General features: G+C 43.9%; 1 protein-coding gene and 1 long non-coding RNA gene across 9 annotated transcripts in view; both read right to left on the reverse strand.

Annotated features, from left to right (window-relative positions):
* Positions 1 to 4,345: 4,345 nt before the first annotated feature.
* LOC306941940 lies at positions 4,346 to 6,363 on the reverse strand. The gene is made up of 3 exons (XR_013792218.1): positions 6,265 to 6,363; positions 4,824 to 4,970; positions 4,346 to 4,417 (listed from the first exon to the last, which is right to left on the reverse strand). It is a non-coding gene; the product is annotated as an uncharacterized lncRNA (long non-coding RNA).
* Positions 6,364 to 20,308: 13,945 nt separating this feature from the next.
* LOC306942250 (uncharacterized protein) overlaps positions 20,309 to 27,737 on the reverse strand; it is a 28,118-nt gene continuing 20,689 nt past the window's right edge. For 5 of the 8 annotated variants that reach the window (XM_079528049.1, XM_079528043.1, XM_079528044.1 and 2 more), the window contains 5 exons: positions 26,478 to 26,604; positions 25,205 to 25,354; positions 23,618 to 23,683; positions 21,258 to 21,304; positions 20,309 to 21,172 (listed from right to left, as the gene is read on the reverse strand). In XM_079528049.1, coding sequence (XP_079384175.1) covers positions 21,092 to 21,172; positions 21,258 to 21,304; positions 23,618 to 23,683; positions 25,205 to 25,354; positions 26,478 to 26,604 — 471 coding nt within the window. In that variant the 3' untranslated portion in view covers positions 20,309 to 21,091. The remainder of the gene's footprint in view (positions 21,173 to 21,257; positions 21,305 to 23,617; positions 23,684 to 25,204; positions 25,355 to 26,477; positions 26,605 to 27,737) is intronic. The other 3 variants (XM_079528047.1, XM_079528050.1, XM_079528048.1) reach the window with 3 other exon arrangements.

The following is a 27,737-nucleotide window of genomic DNA, read 5'->3' on the forward strand; positions in this document are numbered from 1 at the left end:
CCTGTAGATGGATTGTAATGAATCTTAACCAACCTGTAGATGGATTGTAATGAATCCTAACCAACCTGTAGATGGATTGTAATGAATCCTAACCAACCTGTAGATGGATTGTAATGAATCATAACCAACCTGTAGATGGATTGTAATGAATCCTAACCAACCTGTAGATGGATTGTAATGAATCATAACCAACCTGTAGATGGATTGTAATGAATCCTAACCAACCTGTAGATGGATGTAATGAATCCTAACCAACCTGTAGATGGATTGTAATGAATCATAACCAACCTGTAGATGGATTGTAATGAATCCTAACCAACCTGTAGATGGATTGTAATGAATCTTAACCAACCTGTAGATGGATTGTAATGAATCCTAACCTACCTGTAGATGGATTGTAATGAATCTTAACCAACCTGTAGATGGATTGTAATGAATCCTAACCAACCTGTAGATGGATTGTAATGAATCCTAACCAACCTGTAGATGGATTGTAATGAATCCTAACCAACCTGTAGATGGATTGTAGGCGTTGCCCACGTTGGTGAAGACCTTCTTGTAGATCAGAGTGGTGTCAGAACTATACGGTCCAACTGTTCCATCGTTAGTCAGACCAACAGAGAACGCCGCCTTCGGTGGGTCTGTCAACACAGAGACATTATCACAGTGTTTATAACAATGTTAATAAAAACACATATTTTAGGTTTACAATTATTACTATCATTTCAATAATACATTGTTTATAACATTAATATGAATTATGTATGTGATGTATTGCCATGTTTTTTGTTCTTGCTTATTGTAAATCGCTCAGGATTAAGAGCGTCTGATAAATGACTACATTGTAAGTTGTAATTGTAAAAGCATATATTATAGGCCTACTATTATTAGTATTACTATTATTATTTCAATAATACACCAATTAAATGTATTGTCTTGCAGTGCAGCTTTACATCCAACTATCAGCTTCAACAAGACACAGTAGTAAACAGTACAGTATATAGATACTACTTCACAGTAGTATATATATAGTATTCTACAGTACTTTAGAGTACATTATAGTAGCTGGTGGTACTACTCTGAAGTAGTAAGTAAGTAGCCTTGCCGAGCCATGAGGCCCATAGGGCAGGAGCCTATCTCCTGTTTCTGTAGCGTGAGGCAGCTTGATGTACAAGTACACCCCCTGGACATGACGCTAGTATGTCGCAGGGACTTACCCCCAATCCAACCCTTGATGCTGAGTGTCAAGCAGGGAGGCACTGGGTCCCATTTTTAGAGTCTTTGGTATGACCCGGCTGGGGATTGAACCCCGACCTCCCAGTCTCAGGGCGGACACTCTAACCACAAGGCCACTGAGCTGGACTCTGAAGTACTGTGTATAATACCACTACATACTAGAATGTTCTCTGACGTACATTTTTGCCAACATTTGGTTCGCAAAATCTTCCGCCCTAGTCTGACAACCCACCTCTTCAGACTCCAACTTAGCCCACAGCACTTGCCCTAGCCTCAACGGTAACAGGTACGGTCGCCCCTTTTACACCTCGCCCCACTACTCTACCTAGCTGTAAATAACAGGTACAGTCGCCCCTTTTCCACCTCGCCTCACTACTCTACCTATAGCTGTAAATAACAGGTACGGTCACCCCTTTTCCACCTCGCCCCACTACTCTACCTAGCTGTAAATAACAGGTACGGTCGCCCCTTTTCCACCTCGCCCCACTACTCTACCTAGCTGTAAATAACAGGTACGGTCGCCCCTTTTCCACCTCGCCCCACTACTCTACCTATAGCTGTAAATAACAGGTACGGTCACCCCTTTTCCACCTCGCCCCACTACTCTACCTAGCTGTAAATAACAGGTACGGTCACCCCTTTTCCACCTCGCCCCACTACTCTACCTAGCTGTAAATAACAGGTACGGTCGCCCCTTTTCCACCTCGCCCCACTACTCACCCCTTTTCCACCTCGCCCCACTACTCTACCTAGCTGTAAATAACAGGTACGGTCGCCCCTTTTCCACCTCACCCCACTACTCTACCTAGCTGTAAATAACAGGTACGGTCGCCCCTTTTCCACCTCGCCCCACTACTCTACCTATAGCTGTAAATAACAGGTACGGTCACCGCTTTTCCACCTCGCCCCACTACTCTACCTAGCTGTAAATAACAGGTACGGTCGCCCCTTTTCCACCTCGCCCCACTACTCTACCTAGCTGTAAATAACAGGTACGGTCGCCCCTTTTCCACCTCGCCCCACTACTCTACCTAGTTGTAAATAACAGGTACGGTCACCCCTTTTCCACCTCGCCCCACTACTCTACCTATAGCTGTAAGTAACAGGTACGGTCGCCCCTTTTCCACCTCGCCCCACTACTCTACCTAGCTGTAAATAACAGGTACGGTCGCCCCTTTTCCACTTCACCCCACTACTCTACCTAGCTGTAAATAACAGGTACGGTCGCCCCTTTTCCACCTCGCCCCACTACTCTACCTAGCTGTAAATAACAGGTACGGTCGCCCCTTTTCCACCTCGCCCCACTACTCTACCTATAGCTGTAAATAACAGGTACGGTCGCCCCTTTTCCACCTCGCCCCACTACTCTACCTATAGCTGTAAATAACAGGTACGGTCGCCCCTTTTCCACCTCGCCCCACTACTCTACCTAGCTGTAAATAACAGGTACGGTCGCCCCTTTTCCACCTCGCCCCACTACTCTACCTAGCTGTAAATAACAGGTACGGTCGCCCCTTTTCCACCTCGCCCCACTACTCTACCTATAGCTGTAAATAACAGGTACGGTCGCCCCTTTTCCACCTCGCCCCACTACTCTACCTATAGCTGTAAATAACAGGTACGGTCGCCCCTTTTCCACCTCGCCCCACTACTCTACCTATAGCTGTAAATAACAGGTACGGTCGCCCCTTTTCCACCTCGCCCCACTACTCTACCTAGCTGTAAATAACAAACATAATTCATGTTGGTGATTATATAAAAGGTATCATCATATTAATTTATCATTGTTAAGTTCACTCTGAATATCCACGGGATATGGCATGATGATGCCATTACAAAACATGGGCTACATGGAAGAAATGTGTTTAATAAAACGACATTAACTGCTAAAGGTCAAAAATGTATAACAGGTACGGTCGCCCCTTTTCCACCTCACCCCACTACTCTACCTAGCTGTAAATAACAGGTACGGTCGCCCCTTTTCCACCTCGCCCCACTACTCTACCTATAGCTGTAAATAACAGGTACGGTCGCCCCTTTTCCACCTCGCCCCACTACTCTACCTATAGCTGTAAATAACAGGTACGGTCGCCCCTTTTCCACCTCGCCCCACTACTCTACCTAGCTGTAAATAACAGGTACGATCGCCCCTTTTCCACCTCGCCCCACTACTCTACCTATAGCTGTAAATAACAGGTACGGTCGCCCCTTTTCCACCTCGTCCCACTACTCTACCTATAGCTGTAAATAACAGGTACGGTCGCCCCTTTTCCACCTCGCCCCACTACTCTACCTAGCTGTAAATAACAGGTACGGTCGCCCCTTTTCCACCTCGCCCCACTACTCTACCTATAGCTGTAAATAACAGGTACTCTATAGTGTATACGCATAGTTACATTATATTTAATGTAGACATAGTACTCTATAGTGTATATGCATAGTTACATTATATTCCACTGTTAGGGTCTCAGCTTACCTGTGATTCTTCATGACTATTTACGTGTATTTGATGTATTATTACCATGTGTTGTTGTTGCTTACTGTAAATCTCTCTGGATTAAGATAATGATAAATGCCTAAAGTGTAACCTTAACACCTGCTACTCAGTTATAACAATGTTTAATAAATACTCACTCCTCAGATCATTATAACATATTAAATAAATACTCACTCCTCAGATCATTATAACATATTAAATAAATAAACTCACTCCTCAGTTCATTATATCATATTAAATAAATAAACTCACTCCTCAGTTCATTATAACATATTAAATAAATAGACTCACTCCTCAGTTCATTATAACATATTAAATAAATAAACTCACTCCTCAGTTCATTATAACATATTAAATAAATAAACTCACTCCTCAGTTCATTATAACATATTAAATAAATAGACTCACACCTCAGTTCATTATAACATATTAAATAAATAAACTCACTCCTCAGTTCATTATAACATATTAAATAAATAAACTCACTCCTCAGATCATTATAACATAATGTATAATAAATAGACTCACTCCTCAGATCATTATAACATAATGTATAATAAATAGACTCACTCCTCAGATCATTAGAACATAATGTATAATAAATAGACTCACTCCTCAGATCCTGTACTTGGTTGTCAGTAGCAGTCAGGTGTGTTGCTACGGTGGACAGCTGAGCAGCATGAGCTGAAATCAACACAAGTTTACCATTAATCAATTCAATTATTGATAATAGTTGTTACATAATTAATCACAATTATTAGATGTAGTTTAATGTGCTGGACTGTATGATGAATACAGTAAATTACATGATCTATTCTCTGAGCTCATCTGGATGAATGAACACTCAGACAAGCCCTCCATCGCACACGCACACGCACACACACGCACACGCACACACACACATCGAGGTTTCCTCCTCGATGGAGGATGAAACCATGCAAGGCACCAACCTGCACATCGGGAGCAATTTCTTGCTCAAGGACACTTCGACACTAACTCTGGAGGAGCCCACAGGGATTGAACCGGGAACCATCCAGCTGTTCTACCGGCCACTCTACCACTGAGTCACTGCTGCCCCCAAATTAATTACCTTCACTTTCTTTCTCCAAGTCTGCAACCTGGACCTCTGTAGCATCCAGTCTGGTCTGGAACTCTGCAACCTGGACCTCTGTAGCGTTCAGCCTGGTCTGGAACTCTGCAACCTGGGACTCACTCTCACTCACTTTGGCAGCCATTACTGAAAACAATATCACAGAGAGATAGATGTATGTTAACTCATTCTGTGCCACTGACCAATAAATACGTCTGTGAGATGGAGGATGAGTGATTTAAGAAGTAAATTAAATGAAATGATTACTATATTTACCCAGGGTATCTGGGCTAAGCTCAAGAACTTGTTTCCAGCCAGGCCCTGCTCATAGAACACATTTCATCGTAGTGGTTCAAGGGCACTTCAGCGGTGGTAATTTTAACGTGCCGGACCACTGATTCGAACTGGCGACCTTCCGGTATCAAGACCGCTCCGCTATCCGTTCGGCCACCGCTGCCAGTCACACCTGGCCTGAGTCAAACTAGAACTGGACTCAGAGCTGGGTGTGGCTGCGCACCTGTTGTGCATTGACTTCATCATCATCATTTTTCGACCGTGGTCGAGATCGTGGATTTCACAATATCACGCCAGACTTCCCGGTCCTTCATTGCCATCCCCAGTTCCTGCTTACTGATGCCTGTGTCCCTAGCGATGACATCAGGGAACGACAGTTTTCTACCTCTGGTCTGCTTTGAGGCAGGACTCCAGAGAAGAAGGGAAGATATAACCTCATTGTCAGCTCTGTAGCAGTGGCCGGCAAACGGTGTTGTTCTGGATCGGACTAGTGAAGAAACACGGGGAAGGTTGCCGTATATTAGATTAGTCGATGGGTGGACTAGTGAAGAAACACGGGAAGGTTGCCGTATATTAGATCAGTCGATGACTGGCTCTTCCAAGACAGATTTTGCGCTCTCATTAGAAGGCGGGTGTAACTTAATCATGGACTTAATCAAGGCACAGGATAGGATAAACGTAATTTGTTTATTTCTGTTGATTAAGATAGATGCTAGGCGACGAGTAAACATGCAGGAAATAAGCGGAAGTTAAAAGTCATCTTGTCGTCTGCATTCATTCCTCCAGCAGCTAAATGTTAAAGTCATCTTGTCAAAACAAGCTTCATTCACGGCCCATACAGCGCCGTCGCTACACACACGCACAAGACGAACTATGTGTAGGGCAACACATCCGAGCGTGGCAGCACAAACATTATGTGTAGGGCAACACATCCGAGCGTGGCAGCACAAACATTATGTGTAGGGCAAGTTGGGCAACCAAATCAGCGACGTCCCTGGGCCCAGAACGAAAGCGTTGATGTTTCACGCTTACAAAATGTTTCGGGTGAATTTAAAGATTGCGATTATGGTTTTACACCACCGCTTTTTTTTCTTTTCTTTTTTGAGGGGCGCTAGACCCCCCCTGAACATCAACAGGTTCAAATTACCTTCACTTTGTTTCTCCAAGACTTCAACCTGGACCTCTGTGGCACCCAGTCTGGTCTCTGTAGCACCCAGTCTGGTCTCTGTGGCACCCAGTCTGGTCTCTGTGGCACCCAGTCTGGTCTCTGTGGCATCCAGTCTGCTATGTTGGTCTTCAACGTTGACCTCGGTGGCCTCCAGTATGGTCTCTGTAGTCTTCAGCCTGGTCTGGAACTCTGCAACCTGGGACTCACTCTCACTCACTTTGGCAGCCATTTCTGAAAACAATATCACAGAGAAATAAATGTATGTTGAGAATACTAAATGAACGGGCGGCGGAGCCTTCTGCTCAGCTGCTCCTCGGCTGTGGAATGCCCTCCCCCGACCACCTGAGGGCACCACAGTCCGTGGACTAAAAGACCTTCATTTTTAACAAGACATTTATGGACTTATAGTCTGCTTTTAAAACCTTTTAGCTGGTATAGGTGAACACTGATCGGAATGCATTAATTGTTTGTATTCGTACTATTATCTTAGTCCTTTTAAATATTTCTGTGTTTTATCTTTCCCTCTTGATGTAGCACTTTGATTTGCTTCAAATGTAAAGTGTGTTACATTATTATTATATTAGTATTATTATTATGAAACATTTCAGCCTGTACAGTACCGTTACCAGATCTACAAAGCTCCATGTAGACCATCCTTACCTCTCACTAAGCTCCATGTAGACCATCCTTACCTCTCACTAAGCTCCATGTAGACCATCCTTACCTCTCACTAAGCTCCATGTAGACCACCCTTACCTCTCACCATCCTTACCTCTCACTAAGCTCCATGTAGACCAGATCCTTACCTCTCATCATCCTTACCTCTCACTAAGCTCCATGTAGACCACCCTTACCTCTCACCATCCTTACCTCTCACTAAGCTCCATGTAGACCAGATCCTTACCTCTCATCATCCTTACCTCTCACTAAGCTCCATGTAGACCATCCTTACCTCTCACTAAGCTCCATGTAGACCATCCTTACCTCTCACTAAGCTCCATGTAGACCATCCTTACCTCTCACTAAGCTCCATGTAGACCACCCTTACCTCTCACTAAGCTCCATGTAGACCATCCTTACCTCTCACTAAGCTCCATGTAGACCACCCTTACCTCTCACTAAGCTCCATGTAGACCCCCCTTACCTCTCACTAAGCTCCATGTAGACCCCCCTTACCTCTCACTAAGCTCCATGTAGACCAGATCCTTACCTCTCACTAAGCTCCTCTGCTCCTGGACTTCTCCCTCGCTGGCTGCCACCCTTAGTTAGGGAAAGTTAAAGGAAGCAAAATAAAATGCTTATTAGTGTGGTTAAGGGCAACCAGACTACTCCTCCCACAGTTTTGACTGTACGCACTGGAGCCATATGTCAAATTGACCGGAAAAATCGTGAATCGTGTGCTTGCTCACGATTCACGACGCATCTCCCGTCGACGCATATAGGGAGACGCATCTCCCTATATAGGCCACGCCCATTTGCGTCAGGATAGATTGGAACCAAATGTTGTTCCATTTGTACGCTCAAATTAACTTGATTGATTTTACAATATAATTTGGGGGTACCAGCAATAAAAATGCCATTAAATGGGGGTCCGTAGACTAATGCATGTCAAACTGGGGGTCCTTGAAATTAAAATGGTTGAGAATCACAGCTAGAACCGTAATAGAAATCTTCTCTTATGGGGGTCCCCGCCCCTGGCATCTTTTCAAATGGGGGTCCGCGGGCTAATAAATGTCGATTTAGGGGTCCTTGACACGAACATGTTTGGGAACCACTGGTGTATGGGACTCGGTTGGGAGAAAGAAGGGAGACGATGTATTGAACATTCGCTCAGACAGCTGTTCAGGGAGCTAGCTAACAGTAACAGCGTTAGCATGTAGCTAACGTAGCATCACAATTGAAAGTTCCCACGTTGCCACTGCCAGGGGAAACAAATGCATCAGGATGATCTGGCTATAAATAATCGATTAAATCACGGCACCGGCGCGATGCAGAATCATACACGGCCGCATTGCGATGTCTTCATATAAAACTGTAAAAGACGTCCAGCCCGACTGGATTGCATGGAGGAGTTTTTTGTGTTGTGGAAGGCAGCACTAGCACTGCTGGATTATGGGTAACTATGTAGTTCTTTTGACCTGTGTCAGCAAGTCAAAAGAGTGTTGGCTCACATAAAGATGACTACAACAAAAATGGGTGCTTCTGTTCTTTTGGTTGGAACTTGGCAGCACGACCAACGTCATTCACGCTCCTGCACACTCCCGTTAACTTTCATTCCCGTCCCGTCCCGATCACGGGATAATTAAAAATATTAATCCCATCCCGCGGGAATCCCGCGTCCCGCGGGAGTCCCGACAAAATGTCAGTCTCTAACGCACACACACACGCACGCACGCACGCCTGGAAGCCACCGCCCACTCCACAAAGTGTGATCTCGAGTCTCGACTACTCATGCAGGAGACACAGCGGACTGGAGGAGGAGGAATTGCCGCATCACGCTTTTGCTTATTCCTACTAAATCTCTGTATATAAAATATACGTGCCTAAGTAGGCCTATTACGATTAGACAGTTTGCATTGGCCATTTTGCCTGCCACGCACTGTGACGCACCTTCACAGCCGTTAGCCATGATCGCAGTGGTTTCAACCAGTCCCAGAGCCAACTAATAGAACAGTTACGACATTGAGGGGGCAGAAAACGAGCGCTCGAGCGCTGTTCATGCAGCCTGAACTGAACAGTTTCGGCTGACAAACAGCAGTTACTTTTGAAAGCTGATGCTACACAGACCATGCTAATGCCTGCTAAAGCTAATGTTGACAGCCTGACTGTGTGTGTGCGTGCTTTTAGGACAGAGAGACAGGCGGAGGGCTCTCGTCTGGGAGTGCACACACACACACACACACACACACACACACACACACACACACACACACACACACACACACACACACACACACACACACACACACACACACACACACACACACACACACACACACACACACACACACACACACACACACACACACGGCATTTGCAATAAACCAAGCATTCTCCCATGTTGATAAGAATATTTAAAACTTCAAAAGTACTAAAGCAGTGGTTCTGAACCTGTGGTCTGGGGACCACCAGTGGTCCTTCAGGGGGTCCTCAGCTAAATGATGGAGAGTTGGTAACCAAATGAACCCTTATAGATCTTTAACTCTTGAGAGTGTAAAATTAAACCAAGTGGGTCCATTTGGTTCAATTTCACACTCTCAAGAGTTGAATAATATTGTTAAACATCTGCATTACTTATGTTATTTACAAGAAGTCTACACAATGAGAATGTAGAAAACATGTTATTTTGACATTGGCCTGTTATGTCTCCTAATGGTACCAACATCAATACAGTTCTTTAGTTTGGGTCTGGAAGGCTAAATGTCATCAAATGGTGGTCCGTGGCTCAAATGCAGAATAAATAATGGGCCTTGATATGAAAAATCTTGACAACCACAGATTTAAGGTATATTTAGAACGGATACAAAATATGTGATTAATTTGAGAATAATCGCAAGTAACTATGGACAATCATGCGATTAATCACGATTAAATATTTTAATCGATTGATAGCCCTATTATTATATAAGACGGAGGCAACAATTGTGCAAATAGCCAATCTACAAGTTCACAACGACCTTGGACATCTGCTATACACAACATTTATCTGTGGAACCATTCTGTTGCTTGTCTGGGTGGGGGGTCCCCAGTTCAAATATGATTACTTTGGCGGGTCACAGCCTGAAAAGGCTCCTAAAATTGATAGCCTACCACCTTGATATTAACAAAAAAAGGGGAACTTGTATTGCATAGCCTTATGTAACTATTCATTGATTCACTCCCAAAATCCATTTGACAAAAAAAAAAAAATCACACCTGTGTGAAGTGTGGGGCGCTCACTTGGCATTCTCTCATGTTTGGCTAGTTGGTGTCAAGGTGATGTATGTTTGCTCAGCAGTTGCTGATGTCTGCTCAGGAGGTTTGAGTGTTTACTCAGACCCAAAACAAATTAGAGGGAACATTGCCACGGAACACTGCACCGACCTCCGCGGGGACCCCCCTTATATTAAACACACATAGATACGGAAGCTGCTGGTTATTATTCATAATGAATTAATTCTTGTTTTTTAAAGACTTATTAACACAGCCAACGCTAATCGCGTATCAATACGTTATCAATTAATCAAACGTCCGGTGCGAACCACGTATCCATACGTTTTAATCACTTTTTTATAGCATACTTTCATTCATCTTTTTACCCACCCGGACAATGAAGAACCACCCCCCTATCATTGCTGCTTAGTCCCGCTCACGTGATCAGAAAAAAAAAAAAAAAAAAAAAAAAACCCTCCCCTCCTGAAAACAGGAGGGCGGGCCGCTTTACGTGTAGAAGCCAGTGTAATGGATGCGCCCATGCCGATCTAGTCGGTGTGTGAAAATAATCAAATTTCACCTAACCTCGCCTCACCAGGCTTTCCACCTCGGACATTTGATTCCCCCCTCCCCTCCTGTTTCTCCAGGAGGAGGATCTTGCGAGGGGGTACATGCTCTCCTCTGTCTCTCGGAAAAAAACAACATGATGAACGCTGAACGGAACGCTGCCTAAACACATATGCACCAGATCGGCATTGCAATGCATAACGTCTGCAACACACATGGACAGATGCATGTTTCCTTCTTCATACTGTAGCGACCAAACGATCCCCGAGCCTACAATACTACGAACTAACCACAGTATCGAGGGGCCGCCACGACAAGACAGTGTTCCGTTGGTGGATCACGTATCGCCATGCAGAGCCGTCATAATCGGAGATCGCTCGGACGTGTGATTGTAACGCTTTTTTATTCATTATAATTGTAGTGATAAGACCGCAATGAACGCGTCGGGGACGTAATCGACCCGGGTGTAATGTATAACGAACTTTTCCGCGACCTAAACCGTGGTGTTGTCATCTGTGGAAGTCATTTTTTCCTTCTCGTCGACATCACAGCCGGGTGACGCTTTTTTTCTCCATCGCCCCAAAGCTGCATGCCCATAGCCTGGCTTGGCCAGCCTCATAGCGGGGATTCACTGAAGATTCTTCCCCGGAGGAAACATCAGTGAACCCTCGCTATGAGTCTGGCCGTGCCAGGCTAGCATGCCCAGGCATGTTCCCTACACTAGCTTGAAAAACAAAATCAGCTGATATCAACGCGTCTCACCATTATACTATAGTTCTGAACCGAACGGTGGAATGGGACTTTTTATAGCCGTACGGATCAAGACTTTTGCTGCCCAATGTGCCCATGACCCCCCCCCCTCCAATGTTACTGCGATCAAAACAATGAAAGCAGTGAGATAGATTAGGCGAGGCGGCAATCATCATCAAAAAGAAAGCATAGTTATGAAGGTTTATAGTCAGACATTGACAGGCAGATATAACAATAAACACAATAAATATGCTATACATCCTATACACCGAATGAAAGCCCTGAATGTGTACTTTTACGAGGAAAAGAGTAAACATTGATCCCATGTACAGTTTGTCATAAATTGGATACTGGGTGGATGCACATTGCGCCCACCAGATATAACTGCAGAGAAGACATGGACCCGAACTCAATATTCACAAAATAAGGCCTATAGCGACATATAAATACTATATACCGTATGAAACAGAAAGTCATGTAAACCTTTTATTTACAGTTTGGTCTGTAAACTTCTACTGTAATAATAAAAATCACACCCCTGTGAAGTGAGCGGTGCAACTGTTCTCTACAGTTGCACCGCTGAACTATAAAGAACAGTTGCACCGCTCACTTCACAGGGGTGTGATTTTTATTATTACAGTAGAAGTTTACAGACCAAACTGTAAATAAAAGGTTTACATGACTTTCTGTCTCAGTCCGTATATAGCGAGCTGTAGTGAATAAGTACAGAACAGTTGCAACGCTCACTTCACAGGGGTGTGATTTTTATTATTACAGTAGAAGTTTACAGACCAAACTGTAAATAAAAGGTTTACATGACTTTCTGCCTCAGTCCGTATATAGCGAGCTGTATTGAATAAGCAGAGAACAGAATATGGGACAGAGTTGCACCACTCACTTCACATGGGTGTGATTTTTATTATTACTACAGTAGAAGTTTTTTTCTTATGAAAGCAGAGAGTCTTCGGTTTCATACGGTATATAGTATTTATATGTCGCTATAGGCCTTATTTTGTGAATATTGAGGAGTTCACGTCCATGTCTTCTCTGAAGTTATCTGGTGGGCACAAGCTGCATTCAATAACCAATTACTGTCTAACTGTAGATGGGATCAATGTTTACTGTTTTCCTCGTAAAAGTACACATTCAGGGCTTTCATTCGGTGTATAGGATGTATAGGATATTTATTGGGTTCAATTTTATATCTGCCTGTCAATGTCTCTGACTTTAAACCATCCATAACTCTGCTCGCTGTTCAAGATAACCACTTCCAGGCAAATGCAGGTGTTGCAAAAAGGTCAATATCTCCAGAATGGAACATGGTAAAATCAAAATGTATTTTTTTAATTGAAGTGGACATGTTCAGCTTTCTTTTGATGTATGCGTGTGATTCTCGCTATAAGAGAACATTTTGCTGTGGGCCCCCGAACAAGGCCTTTGTGCAATGTTAAACGGTAGCAACATCCAAATAGGCCTGCCGAGATCTTGTAGCAATCAAAGTGTTAAGGTTAGTAAAACCATTGACTCTCTCTCTCTCAGCCCCCAGACGGTAGCAGATCTACCGATTATTTTTGCATGCTGTGACTCTGAGTGAAGCTTGTTGCTAACGCAATCCCCCCCCCCCTTCACTCTCTCTCACGCATCTCTCGCAGAGAGAGAGAGAGAGAGAGAGAGAGAGAGAGAGAGACAGACACGGGCGCTTCTGTCCCGCACCGCACCGCACCACCACGCTTCTCTGTGTGAATGTGAACGAATGAGTGAGGCGATGACTTTATAAACTTTATGCGGGAAATGCGGGGATTGTGAAATCAAGCGAGCCCCGCATATTTCGCAAATTTTGCGCGGAACTATGTGTAGCGAGTAACGAAAGGTGTCCAATTTTAATGTAGCGGATTAAAAGTACGATTTGTTTACTTGTAAATGTAACAAAGTAAAAGTAAAAGTACAGAAAAATAGAAATAGTAAATAAAAGTACAAATTCTCAAAACGTGTACTTAAGTACAGTAACAAAGTAATTGTACACCACTGACTATAGCTATATCATTCACTGTATCACCATATATACTATATCTATATCATTCACTGTATCACGATCTGAAAAAGCATATAAGCCAGATAACAAGCTTATCGAGTACCCGTTATCAATAAGCTTTGGGTTTATCCAGTACCCGTTATCAATAAGCTTTGGGTTTATCCAGTACCCGGTATCAATAAGCTTTGGGTTTATCCCACATGGAAAGGAAATATATGAACATATATGCCAATATATGCCACATATATGCAACATATATCTTGCATATATGCCATATTCAGGTTCATATATGTGCATATATAATGTGTCATATAACATATATTGAAATATATATATTGTACATATATGTTGAGAGACATATGTAGGGGTCCAATTTCAGATATGTGCATATGTGCTGGTACATATATGTGGCATATATAAAAGAAATATATGTACATATATTTTCTTTCCATGTGGGTATCCAGTACCCGGTATCAATAAGCTTTGGGCTTATCAAGCCTGTTATTGAGCGTAGCGGCCCATGACGTCATGTTTAAACAACCAAGACACGTCTTATCAGACGACGTCACACTGATAAGAAACAGCATGCGCGCGCACAAAGGCAGCAGAAGAACACCACCTCTCATAAGATGCAATGGAAAAGTTCTAACTGCACTCACGTGTAAAAAACTTTCAGATGCTGTTTTTATCCCAGTGTGGAGGAAGAATGATTAGGATTTTTATTGTGATCTCTCGCCCTTGAAATATATAGTCCTTGGTTTCTGTTGTGTTTGAACAATAATAGCAATTCAAAACAGTTGTCCTCAAAACCACACCTCCAGTCGCTGTCATAAGAACGGGAGGTGCGCTCATGATCACGGCAGCAGAGCCTGTTTGTGCACGGCTGCACGCGCACCTGCAGCCCATCAAGTATAATTTATGCTTCGGCCCGCGATGGTGTCGCGCACGCAGACCTCTAAGCTCACAACAGTCGCATCTGCGATGCGATGTGAGCTTGTAGATCAGCTGTTCTCTGTGCGCAACACTGTTGGGCTTTGAAGTATAAATGTCTCCTAGGGTGCATCTCACTAGCCAACTCACAAGAGGTTGAATCATGGACTGAAACCAGCACTCCCCAAAACAACAGGTTTGGAGATCTGTTGGGAATTGATTACATGAAACAGTCACCCGTGTGCCCAGTCCCAATGTTTGTAAACAAATAATTGGTCTATACATAAATGTAATCATCCACGCTGGCACAAACATGTGGGTCTGAAAGTGTATTGATACAAATTCCATCCAACGCTGCCCGGGGAAAAACAATGACACTTTTAAAGTGTCCGTTCCCATATTAACCAGTTAACAGTTTCTTTAATATTATTGCATTGGTAAAGAAAAAAGGTCACTTGCCTTCCGTTTGTTAGAACAGTACTGTATTTGAAGGCTCTAGTAAAAGATACCGGTTCTGTTCAGAATGTCTTGTCTCGCGTCAGCCGTCATGCCACAAGATAATAGAAAATGCTGGACAGTGGGCTCGATAAGAACCCTGCTCGATAAGCCTGATCGATAAGGTGGTCGTTATCAATAATTATTAACCAGCTCAGACATATCAATCTGATCCAAGCAAACTCCCTCTGGAAACTTTGTGACAGCTGCTGGAAGCATATATACCATTAATATATACCATTACCGACCACTATGTATATATAATATAATATATACCATTACCAACCACTATGTATATATAATATAATATATACCATTACCGACCACTATGCAGGCAAAATGTACACAATTTCACCCTGTTTAAGTAGCATTGCATGACTCTGAATCAATTCACAAAATTACAAAAAACAAATGCTTGTAATGGATTCTGAATCATGGAAACAGCCCTATAGTTGGACCCGTCATGCATGCTATACTTGAAACAGAATGACATTTAGATAAATTTACCTAAATTATATTTAAAAATAAATCCCTAATTCCCGTACCTGGCCTCTGTGTAGCTGAGCTTCTCTTTCTGCTGGACCACGGTGGCCCCCAGACGGAGGACCTCGTCTCGGAGGTCCTTGGAGTCTTCCTCGCTGGCTGACATCCTGGCATCGTTGTTCTTCAACTGGACTCTCTGCTCTACCACCATGTCCCTGAGCTCTCTTAGCTCGGCCCAAAGAAGGTCAGGTTGTTGTACCAGGGAACCAGCTGGTCCAGTCTGAGCCTTATGGTCAGGTTGTTGTACCACCAGGGTACCAGCTGGTCCAGTCTGAGCCTCATGGTGAGCCTCAGACAGACAGAAGAGCAACAGCAGAACAGCAGAGCAGAGCTTCATTCTGGAACAGACAGTGAGCGTGTCGGCGTCCCACAGCCTCCCTTTATGCCCCAAAAAGACACAAACTCGACGAACCAGCGGCGGCCGTGCGGTCGACACCCAGTGGAAAGTTAATGTACAACAGGGCCGGATTTAGCCAGCCCCACATTGGGTGCAATGTCCCCTCTAATCTTTTTTCGGTCTGAGCAAACACTCAAACCTCCTGAGCAGACATCAGCAACTACTGAGCAAACATTACGTCATGACACCAACTATCCAAACGTTAGATAATGCTAAGTGAGCGCCCCTAACTTCACACAGGTGGGATTTTTTTCTTTTTTCCAAATGGCTTTTGTTACATAAAGTTACGCAAGTTACAACATTTTTATTTTATATCAAGGTGGTAGGCTAGCAATTTTAGGAATATTCAGTTAGAATATTCAGTTAATCAGTGGTTCTCAACCTTTACAGGCTGTGACCCCCCAAAGTAATCATATTTGAACTGGGGACCCCCCACCCAGACAAGCAACAGAATGGTTCCACAGATAAATATTGTGAAAATAGCCAATCTACAAGCTCGTTGTGAACTTGTAGAAAGGCTATTTTCACAATTGTTGCCTCTTTCTTTATCATTTAATAATCTGGCCAATGTTTTTATAGCATGGTTTGCTGATTACTTTTGATGCAGTAATGGTATTTTTTTCTTTTAGAGCCTTTGAGGTATTATAAAAGTATTACAAGTCCTTAAATTGTCACTTCACTGTCATCTAGGGTCCCCCCACCCCCAAATCATGGGAGGACCCACAGGTTGAGAACGACTGGTAGGCTATATGAATACTCAATATTGCTTTACATGGGGGGCATGAGAAAACGGAAATAATGTATTGGGACACACACACACACCCGAGTTTGTTGGTTTGTGTTTTTGAACTCCTAGTTTCTCAGATTGTCGAACGTCAGCAGCCCCTTTTGAAGAAAGCTGTATTAACAGATTGGAGAATTACAGAGAGGTTCCATATGGGGCTAGACCGCTAGAGATTAACGTTAGCTTCCACATGTTTCATTCACAAGCACACCGGACTGTCTGGAGGCTTGTTGTGCTGTAGCGATAACAACGTTAGCTGGTTAGCTAACGTTAGTCCCCCTCTCTTGTTGTTGCGCACAGCCTAGCCCCATATGTGCCCTCTCCCTACGCTCATTCTGTAGCTCCGAGATGAGGTCACAGACAGAAACCCCTCCCACCCCGTTCAGAAACGGCGCATGTTTCCACAATTCCCCATTGCTTACCCTTTTCTTAACAATGCACCAAAACCTTGAAGTGACGTTCCGGGTTTACACTAATTTACCGTCAACAACGCCAAAGAAAATCCAACTAGCGATTTGAACCGAGCCTTTACGAAGCGAATTTTGTCAGTCGCTTCCGTGTTTATCAAGGGATTGGTGCGTGTGCGCGGGCATGTCGAGTGAACTGAAGTCAGTTGGACATTTTCGACCAGGGGAGGCGCCGGGGAGGCGCTAAAGCTTTTCAACTTCCTTGAAAAACATGCTAAACAACCGCTGTAACGCTCGTGTAACCGTTTAAAGTTGGATTTTCTTTGGCGTTGTTGACGGTAAATTAGTGTAAACCCGGAACGTCACTTCAAGGTTTTGGTGCATTGTTAAGAAAAGGGTAAGCAATGGGGAATTGTGGAAACATGCGCCGTTTCTGAACGGGGTGGGAGGGGTTTCTGTCTGTGACCTCATCTCGGAGCTACAGAATGAGCGTAGGGAGAGGGCACATATGGGGCTACGCACAGCCGTGCTTTTATCCACACTTCCATCCGTTCGCCTTTTAAATCTAAATGTCCCATCAACGCACGGGTCCAAGCAACGCCAGCTTATCTGGTTCTTGGGGTTTCATTAAATAGATTAATCGCCCAGGACGAAGTTCTTTGTCCTTTCTATTAGTAACGCCCGACGCTCAGGACGAAGTATTGTCCTAAAGACGAAGTTTATTGATACGAGAACAGATCGCCTGGCTGTTTAGCCCAGGAGCGCCCTGCTGGGCTCTCCTCTGTGACGCGCAAGAGTGAGGCGTCATCAAAAAACTCCCTCCTCTGTTTAGCTGATGAAAACGAAAATCTTAAAACGTTCATAAATCGCGATCTAAATCATCCCGTCTTTTTCTGAAAAAAGATCCTGTGTTAGGCGGCGCTCCGCGGTCCAGTCGCTAGTCTCGATAGATTTATTCTTGTCTCCCGTTGTTGTCGATCGATTCTAAAGTGCTGTCGCTATTGTTAGCTGCTACACAACATCATGAACTTCCGGCCGGTCCGTCCGGAAAAGGCGTCCGTGTTTATAAATCGACTGGGCGCATGAATGTAATGGATTAAATAGTTCCGGGCAATTAAAGTGTTAACACTGACTGCTGCTGCTGTTACGTCTCCACCTCCTAAGGTCCCCACTCGCGCGCAGTCACACACAGGAGTAGCCTCGGTCCCAGGCAGGAGGAGAGGAGACCATAGAGTAATAAAAGGATGGGAGGAGACCTATCTGTTGCGGTCGCCTCGCCTGTGTAATCTAAATAAAGTGTAAAGTAAATAAAAAATAAAGTGTGGGCAAATGTCGACTCGGGATAGGTAGCCTAATATTACTGTAGTGATACTCGGGGCAATTTCTTTTTTAAATAAAAACTTTTTTTTACACCAGCGTCTGTGTCTGTGCGCGACAGATTTCAGTTGTGCGCGGGGGCATTTGGCCATGTGCGCACCTTAGGGGGAACATTGATTGGGTGGGCAGGACGCACGTTTGGGTGGGCTATGCCCACCCCTGCCCCCCCCCTAGAACCGGCCCTGATGTACAACCGCACGCCGGCGTGTCGAAATAACCGTACAGGCGCTGAAAACAGCGTCTGAGAAAATGTTTTTTTGATTGATTGATTGAAAAATGTATTAACAGTTTGCAGAATTACAGTACATTTCAAGCACAAACTCAATACAAAGGCTGTTAACTGAGTGTACGACCCAATTAAGCATTACACTTGTTTCCAATAGGGTCCACAATGTTCAATTCATCAAAAACATCTAGAGACGTACAAATAGACACTTCTATACAGACAAAGGACAGAATGTCTAGTGTAATCAGCTGTTGTTGTTCAGATACATGCAGTACATCAGGGTTCCCCAATTAATTTTCCTCAAGGGCCATATTTTGACTAGGGTACCAGGCTGGGGGCCGAGTCCGCACGCACGAGGTTGAGGTCTTGCCATGAAAATTCATTTTCAGGGCAAGAACCCATTTGAAAAGGATGCCCAGTTTGACATGCATAGGCTACTGAACCCCATTTAATGCCATTTATATCTGGGACCCCCCCTTTTTAAAAATAAATTCTTCCAGGGGCCACAAGGGGGCGCTCTGCGGGCTGCAAATGGCCCGCGGGCCGCCTATTGGGGAACCCTGCAGTACAGGTTGTTCTGCTGGGCTGAGCACGCAGTCACCCCCAAAGCAACATGTACTGTACTGTACTGTACTGTACAGGTTGTTCTGCTGGGCTGAGCACGCAGTCACCCCCAAAGCAACATGTACTGTACTGTACAGGTTGTTCTGCTGGGCTGAGCACGCAGTCACCCCCAAAGCAACATGTACTGTACTGTACAGGTTGTTCTGCTGGGCTGAGCACGCAGTCACCCCCAAAGCAACATGTACTGTACTGTACAGGTTGTTCTGCTGGGCTGAGCACGCCGTCACCCCCAAAGCAACACCAAAAGGTCGTGTCGGGACAAGACTTTTTTTTTTAAGGTCAACCACACCAATGAAACTCATTGAGTCGTATTGGTGTGGTCGACCTTGTAGTGGTGTAGTGGTTTCAACTGGGTGGAAATCAAGACTTCAGGACTTCAGCAGTGGTGGAACAAATGTTTCAGCCTAGGGCGGGAACCCCTTTTGGTGTTTTAAACATTGTTATAATTTAGCTATTGAAAAATAGCAGATCTACAAGCTCATAGCGCGCCACCGAGTGGAGCGCTACAAGCTTGTAGGTCTGCTATTTTTTTTAAATCGTGAAAACGTGGCGCAAAATTTGAATATATATATTTCTTTCAAAACGAATGTTTTTAACTCAAATCTTTGCTCCTGGGGAGGTCCCTGAAACAACATATTTTCAGATGGGGGTCGGTGACCAAATACAGATAATGTTTGGGGTCCTTGACTTGAAAAAGGTTGAGAACCACTGACACAGAAAATGGGTTTTTCATGATTTAGAACAGGGGTTCTCAACCCGTGGGTCGCGACCCCTCGGGGGGTCGCCAAATTATTTTAGGGGGTCCCCAAATTATTTTCAAAAAAAAAAGATTTTTTTTAAAAATTTTATTTTCACGGTTTTTCAAAAATAGCAGACTTACAAGCTCGTAGCGTGCCACTCGGTGGCGCGCTATGAGCTTGTAGATCTGCTATTTTTCAATAGCTAAATTATAACAATGCTTAAAACACAAAAAGGGGTTCCCGCCCAAAATGGGTTAAGGTTATTGTAGCAGTCAATTTATATTGGGGGTCGGGAGGGGGCGGGGCGGGGGTCCCGAGACGTTGCCAAAGCATTTCCGGGGGTCCCCGGCCAAAAACGTTGAGAACCCCTGATTTAGAAGACATTTGTAGAATCAAACTTAGGTCTAAATGGGTTAAATCAAAGTTGTAATTCCACAATGTATAAATACTCTGAGTCGGCTACAAGTCAAAGTCCTGTATTCAAAATGTAAATGTTCTTGAGTACAAAAGAACACAAGTGTTGGCGTCACAATATACTTCAAGGATAACAAAGTACAAGTTTTCACACGTTCTCAAGATGCTCCAAGAATAGCAGATCTATGAGCGCACAAGTTATCATGATGTGATCCGTTGAGAGCTTGTAGATCGGCTACTTTTGAACAGACAAAAGTATAAATTAAAGGGTTAAGATCGTAATAATCAGATTTTACGCACAGTAACTTGCAACTGAACCCATTTTGGGCGGGAACCCCTTTTGGTGTTAGCATCATGTTATGCTTTAGCCATTGAAAAATAGCAGATCTACAAGCTCATAGCGCGGCACCGAGTGCCGCGCTATGAGCTTGTAGGTCTGCTATTTTTGAAAAATCGAAGTACGACTGACATAGAAAAGAAAGCTTTTTCAGAAAACTGTCAGGATTTAGAACTTGAAGACATTTTTAGAATCCGATCTCAGGTCAAAATGGGTTAACTTCTACAGTGTTTGTATGTGTAGTGTTCAACATATTGAAGGTTTGGGTCATTCAGCAACGCTTGCCAGCGTGCTTCTCCAGTCTAGTGAGATGGCAGAGTTGCTGTTCCATGAGCTGTTCCAGGTGAGCCACCTGTTGGAAGATCACACATGAAAACATTAAACAGGGAAACACTGTTGTTTAAAAGTCCCTATTAATAAGATGAGGATGCTCTGACCTTGGTCTTCAGCTCCAAACAGCAGCAGACGGGCCCGCCAGCGCCACCTATAGGGGCCAACGTATCAACAATATCAACTAAACCGTGTGCTCAATTCAACACAAAACATTCACCTATAGGAGCCAACATCAACAATATCAACTAAACCGTGTGCTCAATTCAACACATTCACCATCAGTATTCTTACCGTCCACATTAGGGGTGTAACGATGTAGGAACTGCATCGAAAAATCCATTTTAATTTCAAGAATCGAAATGAAAACAGCAACGTTGACTTTGTATCGCATCGTATCGTTTTGCAATGCAAATAATCGATTGTATCAATACTATGTTTTTGTGGTATTTAGCAATTTTAAGAAGAAAAAATAAAAAGAGTGGGTTTAATTACAATAATGTCTATGTATTTTCCAGATAATCAATGTGTTTATTTATTTCCAAATTCATACATTTTCCCTTAAAAATCAACACTATCCACATGTTTCAAGCAGATTTAATTTCTTTGCTAAATAGTTACTGTATCGATTTCAAATCATCGTATCGTATCTCCATAATGAACCAATGTCGTCCATGTATCGTATCGTCAACCATGTATCGTATCTCCATAATGAACCAATGTCGTCCATGTATCGTATCGTCAACCATGTATCGTATCTCCATAATGAACCAATGTCGTCCATGTATCGTATCGTCAACCATGTATCGTATCTCCATAATGAACCAATGTCGTCCATGTATCGTATCGTCAACCATGTATCGTATCTCCATAATGAACCAATGTCGTCCATGTATCGTATCGTCAACCATGTATCGTATCTCCATAATGAACCAATGTCGTCCATGTATCGTATCGTCAACCATGTATCGTATCTCCATAATGAACCAATGTCGTCCATGTATCGTATCGTCAACCATGTATCGCGATGTATCGTATCACTGTTAAAATGTATCGTTACAACCCCCTATTCCACATACAGGTATATACAAATGTAGGTTTTCGGCTCGCAGCGTGACGCATTTTGAGCTTGTAGATCGGCTATTTTTGCTACAAGAGTAATATATGGCCCTAGGGAGTGAGTGTGGAAATATAGTGGCCCTCTCCATCGTCAAAGTTGCCCACCCCTGTTTTAGAGTTACACACACCTTTACTCTGTGTAGGACGGCTGCCCTGGGGCGTCATTCTGTTTTAGAGTTACCTTTACTCTCTGTAGGACGGCTGCCCTGGGGCGTCATTCTGTTTTAGAGTTACCTTTACTCTCTGTAGGACGGCTGCCCTGGGCCGTCATTCTGTTTTAGAGTTACCTTTACTCTGTGTAGGACGGCTGCCCTGGGGGCGTCATTCTGTTTTAGAGTTACCTTTACTCTGTGTAGGACGGCTGCCCTGGGCTGTCATTCTGTTTTAGAGTTACCTTTACTCTGTGTAGGACGGCTGCCCTGGGGCGTCATTCTGTTTTAGAGTTACCTTTACTCTGTGTAGGACGGCTGCCCTGGGGCGTCATTCTGTTTTAGAGTTACCTTTACTCTGTGTAGGACGGCTGCCCTGGGGCGTCATTCTGTTTTAGAGTTACCTTTACTCTGTGTAGGACGGCTGCCCTGGGCTGTCATTCTGTTTTAGAGTTACCTTTACTCTGTGTAGGACGGCTGCCCTGGGCTGTCATTCTGTTTTAGAGTTACCTTTACTCTCTGTAGGACGGCTGCCCTGGGGCGTCATTCTGTTTTAGAGTTACCTTTACTCTCTGTAGGACGGCTGCCCTGGGGCGTCATTCTGTTTTAGAGTTACCTTTACTCTGTGTAGGACGGCTGCCCTGGGGCGTCATTCTGTTTTAGAGTTACCTTTACTCTGTGTAGGACGGCTGCCCTGGGCTGTCATTCTGTTTTAGAGTTACCTTTACTCTGTGTAGGACGGCTGCCCTGGGCTGTCATTCTGTTTTAGAGTTACCTTTACTCTCTGTAGGACGGCTGCCCTGGGGCGTCATTCTGTTTTAGAGTTACCTTTACTCTCTGTAGGACGGCTGCCCTGGGGCGTCATTCTGTTTTAGAGTTACCTTTACTCTGTGTAGGACGGCTGCCCTGGGGCGTCATTCTGTTTTAGAGTTACCTTTACTCTGTGTAGGACGGCTGCCCTGGGGCGTCATTCTGTTTTAGAGTTACCTTTACTCTCTGTAGGACGGCTGCCCTGGGCTGTCATTCTGTTTTAGAGTTACCTTTACTCTGTGTAGGACGGCTGCCCTGGGCTGTCATTCTGTTTTAGAGTTACCTTTACTCTGTGTAGGACGGCTGCCCTGGGGCGTCATTCTGTTTTAGAGTTACCTTTACTCTGTGTAGGACGGCTGCCCTGGGGCGTCATTCTGTTTTAGAGTTACCTTTACTCTCTGTAGGACGGCTGCCCTGGGGCGTCATTCGCTGAGTTGTCTCCTGTGCAGAATCTCCTTGAAAATCACACAAAACAAATCTCACTTAATATAAATATTTACACACCGTTTTCAGTTCTGACTTTTAGGTGAATAATAGAGTATGTGAAGGAGTAGTAATGGTGAAAGCATTTGAAGATTCATAACAAATTACAATACTGTTTTTTTACCCCTTTATTTTCTTTTTTTTAACCAAAATACGTTCTTATGTAAAATCATCCATTTCCTGCGCTTGGTTACAAATAATTATTCTAGATCAACTGTTGCAAACGTGAACGACAGGTCTCCTCCAGGTCTGCTCTAGAGCGGCGCAAAAACGTAAGTCTCATTGAAAATGAACTATAGGCGTTTTATCACTCCCCGTTTTATCACTCCCCGTTTTATCACTCCTCGTTTTATCACTCCCCGTTTTATCACTCCCCGTTTTATCAAGGCCTTTATACTGCAAAACCAACGGCTTGTACACATAAAGAACACTTTATGTGTACACTCGTGCACACTAGGCCTTTCACTTCTAGTCATTTTTACTAGTTGACTAGTTGCCTAGTTTACTAGTCGACTAGTTGTTTAACTACCTTTATCAATTAGTCAACTAGTACCAACAAGGTGGATTTACTAGTCAACTAGGAAACTAGTCGACTAGTTGCTTAATGCCCTAGTAGTACGCACGCACGCACGCACGCACGCACACGCACACACAGACGCACACACACACACACACACACACACACACACACACACACACACACACACACACACACACACACACACACACACACACACACAACTGATGAGTCTTTGTGAGGTGACGCCACCATAATTGTGACCCACCGTGAATGAGAGTCATTGGATTATACACTTGGATAAGCACACTAAGATTGTACACTCTCAGAGTTACAGGACCATAAGGGTCCATTTGGTTCCAAACTATCATTTAGCTGGGGACCCCCTGGAACTCCCTCAAGGACCCCTGGGGGTCCCCGGACCCCACTTTGGGAACCACTGCTCTAGTCAACACTGAAGCACACACTCACACTTAGAACTACTGACCACTTAGATCTACTGACCACTTAGAACTACTGACCGCTTAGAACTACTGACCGCTTAGAACTACTGACCGCTTAGAACTACTGACCGCTTAGAACTACTGACCGCTTAGAACTACTGACCACTTAGAACTACTGACCGCTTAGAACTACTGGAACTACTGACCGCTTAGAACTACTGACCACTTAGAACTACTGACCGCTTAGAACTACTGACCGCTTATAACTACTGACCGCTTAGAACTACTGACCTCTTAGAACTACTGACCGCTTAGAACTACTGACCGCTTAGAACTACTGACCGCTTAGAACTACTGACCGCTTAGAACTACTGACCGCTTAGAACTACTGACCGCTTAGAACTACTGACCACTTAGAACTACTGACCGCTTAGAACTACTGACCGCTTAGAACTACTGACCACTTAGAACTACTGACCGCTTAGAACTACTGACCGCTTAGAACTACTGACCGCTTAGAACTACTGACTGACCTGGTGGTGGTGATGTCACTTCAGGGGGCGGGGCTGCATCATGGGTGGTGGGCGGGGCTGCGTTCTGGGTGGTGGGCGGGGCTGTGTCCTGGGTGGTGGGCGGGGCTGAGTCCTCGCATCTGTCTGCGTTGGGCAAGTCTTTACATCTGTCTGCGTTGGGCAATATTTAGGAATAATACTAGTTTTAGATGAGCTCCTTCAGACATACACGTTCTTAAAACCAGGCTCCAGACTTCCCAAAACAAACTGGTCAGGCTCCTACTTGATCTAGCCCCCCGAACCCACCTCACCCCTGCCCACTTCGACAGGCTGGAATGGCTTAGGGTCGACGACAGAGTACAGCATCTTGCAATGGGTCTGGTCCACAAGATTCGATACACCACCAAGATACCCATGTACCTGTCTAGATACTTCCTTAATGTTAACGAAGTCCACAACCACAACACCAGAGGGAGTGCAACGAACCATGTACAACCCAGATTCGGCACAAACAAGGGACTAAATTCTTTTCGCTCCTATGCCACCAAAATGTGGAACACCCTACCAACTGTCATTAAGACATGCGAATCCCTTGACTCCTTCAAAACCGCTCTCAAAGGGCACCTACGGATGGCTGCAATTCGAAACTGGCCCCCGTAAAATCTGAATCCCCCCCCACCGCCCCCCCCTTTTTCCCCTCACTGTATATATTTCTTTTCCCTTTTTACCTCCTTTATGATGAATTCCTGTTCTGTCTATAGAAGTGTCTATTTGTACGTCTCTAAATGTTTTGATGATTTGAACATGGTGGACCCTATTGGAAACAAGTGTAATGCTTAATTGGGTCGTCCACTCACAGTTAACAGCCTTTGTATTGAGTTTGTGCTTGAAATGTACTGTAATTCTGCAAACTGTTAATAAATTCTTCAATCAATCAATCAATCAATCACTTCAAAAGTTGGAGTTTGCATTGACATTTCAAAAAGTATTTATTTAAAGACCTTTTAAGCGTCGTACGAAGCCAACTCGAGTCTTGACAAATCATGACAACAAACACAATATTTTGGACCAAACAAATAATTACAAAGAAGAAAAACAACAAAAAAAGTGTTGTAACGTGCCGTTTTTTTTCTTCTTTCTAATTATTTGTTCGGCCCGTTTTCACAAACCAGTGAATTCACAGACCACCAGCATCTAAACTCAGTGACTGCAGTGAGTGAGGCTGAGAGATAGTGTGTGTGCATGCGCGCACACATGCGTGCGTGTGTGTGCGTGCGTGCGTGTGTCAACTCACTGATGTCCTGTTCAGAAGGTTTTTCTGTCTCCTTGGCGGCGTAACGCTGGGCCGACAGGAATGTACTCAGATATTTCCCTACAACAGAAGGACTTCGCTGGGGAGTGGAGTCATCACCGCCATTCAGCTAACCAGACACAAACAGACACAGTGTGGATCTTATTTGATGTAAACATGGTTTTAATGTGTTTAAATTCATCCATTATATTATTAAGAATTGTGTGCCTCTCTGTGGACGTCATGTCTGTAAAATTGTATTGAGACATTGGTTTCATTCTTTCTTTCATACTACAAAATATTCCAATATTTTTAATGGATTTCAGATTTGCCACACTATCGATACCAGCTATGCATTCTTAGCAGTGTTGTTTTTGGCAGCAAATTTAGATTTTAGTTTTAGTCATAGTCTCTTCAATAGTTTATTTAGTTTCAGTCACATTTTGGTCACCTGGAATGTTTTAGTGTTAGTCTAGTTTTAGTCGACTAAATATGAAATAAAATGAAATGAAATGATTACTATATTTACCCAGGGTATCTGGGCTAAGCTCAAGAACTTGTTTCCAGCCAGGCCCTGCTCATAGAACACATTTCATCGTAGTGGTTCAATGCCTTGTTCAAGGGCACTTCAGCGGTGGTAATTTTAACGTGTCGGACAGCTGATTCGAACTGGCGACCTTCCGGTATCAAGACCGCTCCGCTATCCGTTCGGCCACCGCTGCCGCAATATCATAAGATTTAGTCGACGAAAATGTATTTTGGTGGGCGTTGATGCCGTCGATGGCTAATTTTACACTTGCGGAAAATAGTCGATCTACAAGCTTGTGAGCTTGTTATTTTCAGCATGCAACCAAGTGTAAAATGACTCATACTGGATCTCTTACTACTAGTCCCTTCTTAAAAAATTTCACTATATTTAGTCTTAGCTTTAGTCATCATAGCTTAGTTTTCATTTAGTTTCCATGTAGTTTTCGTCAGTGAAAAAAGGTAGTCAACGAACATTTTTCGTCTTAGTTTTAGTCGACGAAATCAACACTGATTCTCATCATGAATGCCATGTGCATTAATTCTTTCTAGGTGACAGTGATGGACGCTCACACACACCACTATAGTTTACTGACACTCACACACACCACTATAGTTTACTGACACTCACACACACCACTATAGTTTACTGACACTCACACACACCACTATAGTTTACTGACACTCACACACACCGCTATAGTTTACTGACACTCACACACACACCACTATAGTTTA

Source organism: Electrona antarctica (genome assembly GCF_951216825.1).
Source record: "Electrona antarctica genome assembly, chromosome: 18".
NCBI classification, from domain to species: Eukaryota; Metazoa; Chordata; class Actinopteri; order Myctophiformes; family Myctophidae; genus Electrona; species Electrona antarctica.